Here is a 3,965-nt window from a genome sequence, read left to right as displayed (position 1 = left end):
AAGGAATAGAGCTCCAACAAAACAAAAGCTCATCAGTAAAGATTAACCATTTTTTTTGGAACTGTCTTTCTTTTCTTCTGCCCAACTATACTTTCTCTTGTTATAAAGAAGCAATCATTTATTTCAGGAAAAAACTGAAAGGTGAGTATTTAGACTACAAGCATTGTTTACAACGTAAAGCGTCATGCATCGAGGCCATCTTCCTCAGCTTTCTGTCGGCTAACATGATATTGAGCGCCCCTTTTTGAGAGAACAAGACTACTCGTGGTATTTGAGATCTTTTATTTTTTCATTTTTTTTCAGCATTTCTTACAACAATACAGACGTCACAGAATACATAGTTTTACAAACACAAAGCACACCACCACCTTATTTGCTGCTGCCGTAAAGAGAAGGGGGTAATGCTGCGGATTCTGGAAGTTGCCAGTTCAGCCTCGGCCATCCTTCTTTTCCAGTCACATCCCTCAGCATTTATAGCTAGAAACAACCTGGGTTGCCGTTTTGGGACCTTTTTCGCAGCGTAGCAGTATGAGAACAATGGGAAAAGCTTTCTTTTGAGACATGTAGGGGTAAAACAAAAATGTTTCTAGACTATGATGTGAGCATGATGTAACCCCAGCTGAGAGGAAGCAGAGATGGAGGTTAAAAGGAGAGGCTCAGTTGGACTTTGTTGCAACAGAAGAACAGTTCCATAGTTCTGCTTGTTTGCAGTAAATCTTGGGCAATAGGAAACTCTTCATTCGATAAAACTAACAAAAGGTTTTCATTTTCTTCGTGTTCTACAGTATTTCAGGGTACTCTGCAGAAAAATTACACCACCTAAACTTCGACCATCTAGTCTTGAGTAGTTTATTATTACTTACATTTTTTCATTCCTGTACAGTGAAATAACAGATCTTCAAATGATCTTTTTTTAAAAATACAGAAGGCTTCTTTTATTCCAGCCATTTTTTTCCCCCCAAACATCATTCCCAGACCCTTCCAACTTACAACAGGACTTTGATATTATATACTTCTGTGTGTGTCTGCTCATGGAAATGTGTGTGTACATGTGTGTGTGAACTCTATGTCATTTACACCCAACATTGTAAACATACATAGAACTATATTACATGTGCTTGCACTGCATCTTGGAGAGGGGGGACATTTTGGTTTACTTCACTAGAACACCACAAAAGGGGAGGGGGGGAGGGGGGGCTCGCGAGAAGAAGAGGTGGAGGAAGAGGAGTGTCAACTCCTTTTCAAGGTCGTGAGGTTATTCTCAGTTTGGTTGAAAGCTCAGTGGACAGGCCTTTTTAATTTTTTTTATTCTCTTAAGCAACAGGGGAGAGTCATGTTTTCTCTCTGGGACAGGGGACAAAAAAAAGGAACTTTCTGTCAAGTCTTCAGGGTAGAGCCCGTTGTCCAGCACCATCAAAGAAGAGCTAGGGGGGGAAACAAAGAAGTCTTTATATTCTGTATGAAGGAGTTCCTTTCAGGTCCAGCTCCAGCAGCATGGAGCCTTTCCACTGACTTTAAGTCCTTCAGTGGAGGAGCCCATGTTACATGTACAGGGAGTCAGTGTGGAACCATCCAGTGACCGGAGGAAATGCAGGTCTCCGTATCTTTTTTTGAGTGGTTGAGAGTCAGTGCTTAGTCTTTCACTTATTTGAACCTCCTGAAAAAGAGCCAGTGGAGTCTCAGACGGCCGTCTTGTCTCTGTCCGCTCTTGGAGGGTTTGGAGCTGCTGACCCAGGCCATGAGGGAGAGGGGGGAGAAACAAATGAACCATCGACGGGGAGGGCGATGAAGTCCGAGATGAGAGGAAGAATGGATCTGAATGACGAAGAGGAGGAGGATGGGGAGGGGAGGTGTGCTCTTTACAAGTAGACGCGCCTCAGGTCTCCGGGCGAGGTGATGGTGTTGCACTGCGGGCACAGCTTCTTGTTCCCCTGTGGAGGAAGGAGAGGAAAGTTAGCTTTAGGAAAGGAATACAGATCAGGATCTAGGAAACTAGCTAATGCATCCACTTTGGATTATATTCTCTGAATGCATCTAAAATGTAAGGATGAGTAATCTGAGCTGAATCAGATCGTGATGCTTCTCAGGTCAAAGTAAGGGTGATGGCGTATGAGCTTTATTTTGAGCTCTAGTGCCGCTTCTGTATTTCTCTGAAGGTTAAAGGTACCCTGTGGAGTTTCTATTATGGTATGATATACTGACATAAACTCAATATTGCCTGTTGTGTTTATATGCATGATGGTTGATATAAGAATGCTAACCAAGCACTTGAACCAACATGGTACCAGAATAAACAGCAAAGTGCTCCCTACCATTACAAGACTTGGTGATGGCGCAGACGTTGAACATTTTTTAAAGTGTGTTGCTCTTTGAAAGGTAGACTAGCAATTATTTCCTAAGCAATATATTGTTGTAAAGAAAGTTGGTTATTTTTGTGAGATACCTAATCGAGCATCTATAAGTTTGGTTCTACGGACTTGACTGGAACATTTGGCAAAAAGTGAATTGATTGTAAATCGTTGGTGTTTATCTAGAAGAAACATTGAAGAACATCGGGCTTCATGTTTATAACAAATTGTGTCTTTTGTCATCGATTGACAGGAGAGCCCAGATTTGTCCTATAACTGCTGCCCCCCCCCTCCCTGTGTGGATGGAAGCAGCAGAGCTCCACCCTCCTCCTCTTCCTCTGCAGCGCTTTGATAGCGTGCCATCTGCAGTAAAGCAGCAGGTGATAATATGCAGCACATTGTGAGTGGGTGGTCTCCACCACTGTCCTCCACCTCCTCCTACCAGTCAGCTCGTTCCTCTCGGAGCTAACCGCTGACTGCAGGCACATTCCGCCACTTTCCACTGGTTACAGATGTTTGAATAAATATAAATGTGAAAATAGATTATTTAAATAAATGTATGACAGAAAAACATCTGGAGTTAAATAGGAGAGGAAGGAATAACTTCCTTTATGTTATTACAGCTATGACAGAAATCATGACCTGCATATTATTTGGGCTACAAAATGGATCCCAAAAGCATCTGTTTGGCAGTGGTGGACTGTATCAAAGTATATATTTACTCAAGTACTTTTTTTGACATACTTTGAGTATCTTCTTTTTCTACACCGTATTGTACTTTTTACTCCACTATATTTATTTAAAGGGGACCTATCATGCAAAATGCACTTTTTGATGTCTTTTATACATAAATATGTGTACCCGGTGTGTCAGGGAATAAAACCTCTCTCTTTTCCTCTATACCCAAATCTCTAAAAACGGAGCTGATCCAGATTTGCGTCCGATATGACATTATATCAGTAATGTGGACCCACGGCACTATCAGAAAGTTGCTATCAGAAACAATGCCCGACTGTTTTGGACGTAATATGGTCGGTGTTTACATTAGCATCGCTAACACTCAGAGCTAACCTGTACTGGAGAGCACGTGTGTGAAGAAGCTGGATATAAAAAGGAACTCACCTTGTGGTATAACCGGCAAGAGAGAAAGCCTTCGAGCTCCATACTGTTTCAGAAATAATCCTTGATAATCCCTGATATGGCGTTTCATCACGGCAGTATTTAGTTTAGACAGTAGCTGCTGGGTCCCGCATGAGCTCAGCCCTCTCCTTTTATCTTTTTTATCAATCTTTTTTTTTTTTTAAAGCTTTATACCCAAAATCACTACTTTTGAAGTGAAATAGAGGGGTATGAGGCATGACTAGAATGGGTGATCTGTTTGGAGTTTTGAGCAAAACACTTCAGACATGTTTTTTTATATATTTGTATATATGTGAGACCTATGCTATTGCCTAAAAATAGCATGATACTAGGTGCACTTTAACTATCATATTTACTTGCTCCTTTGTTCATATATAAACATATGATGTGCCTACATGATATGATGCAGTTCTCTCCCACTAATCGACCCATTCATTTAAAAAGCCTCTAAAATTATCTCTACATTGACAAACTACA

The 3,965-nt window shown here is 41.2% G+C and overlaps 1 protein-coding gene across 5 annotated transcripts in view; it reads right to left on the bottom strand.

The window, feature by feature from the left end:
- Positions 1–265: 265 nt before the first annotated feature.
- The window catches only part of rnf220a (ring finger protein 220a), a 163,932-nt gene continuing 160,232 nt past the window's right edge, over positions 266–3,965 (bottom strand). For all 5 annotated transcript variants that reach the window (XM_034137795.1, XM_034137794.1, XM_034137799.1 and 2 more), the window contains one exon: positions 266–1,931. In XM_034137795.1, the coding sequence (XP_033993686.1) occupies positions 1,860–1,931 (72 nt within the window). In that variant the 3' untranslated portion in view covers positions 266–1,859. The remainder of the gene's footprint in view (positions 1,932–3,965) is intronic.

This window comes from Trematomus bernacchii, unplaced genomic scaffold (genome assembly GCF_902827165.1).
Source record: "Trematomus bernacchii unplaced genomic scaffold, fTreBer1.1, whole genome shotgun sequence".
Taxonomy (NCBI): domain Eukaryota; kingdom Metazoa; phylum Chordata; class Actinopteri; order Perciformes; family Nototheniidae; genus Trematomus; species Trematomus bernacchii.
The sequence above is the reverse complement of the archived record's forward strand: the minus strand, read 5'-3'. Positions and strand labels throughout refer to the sequence as shown.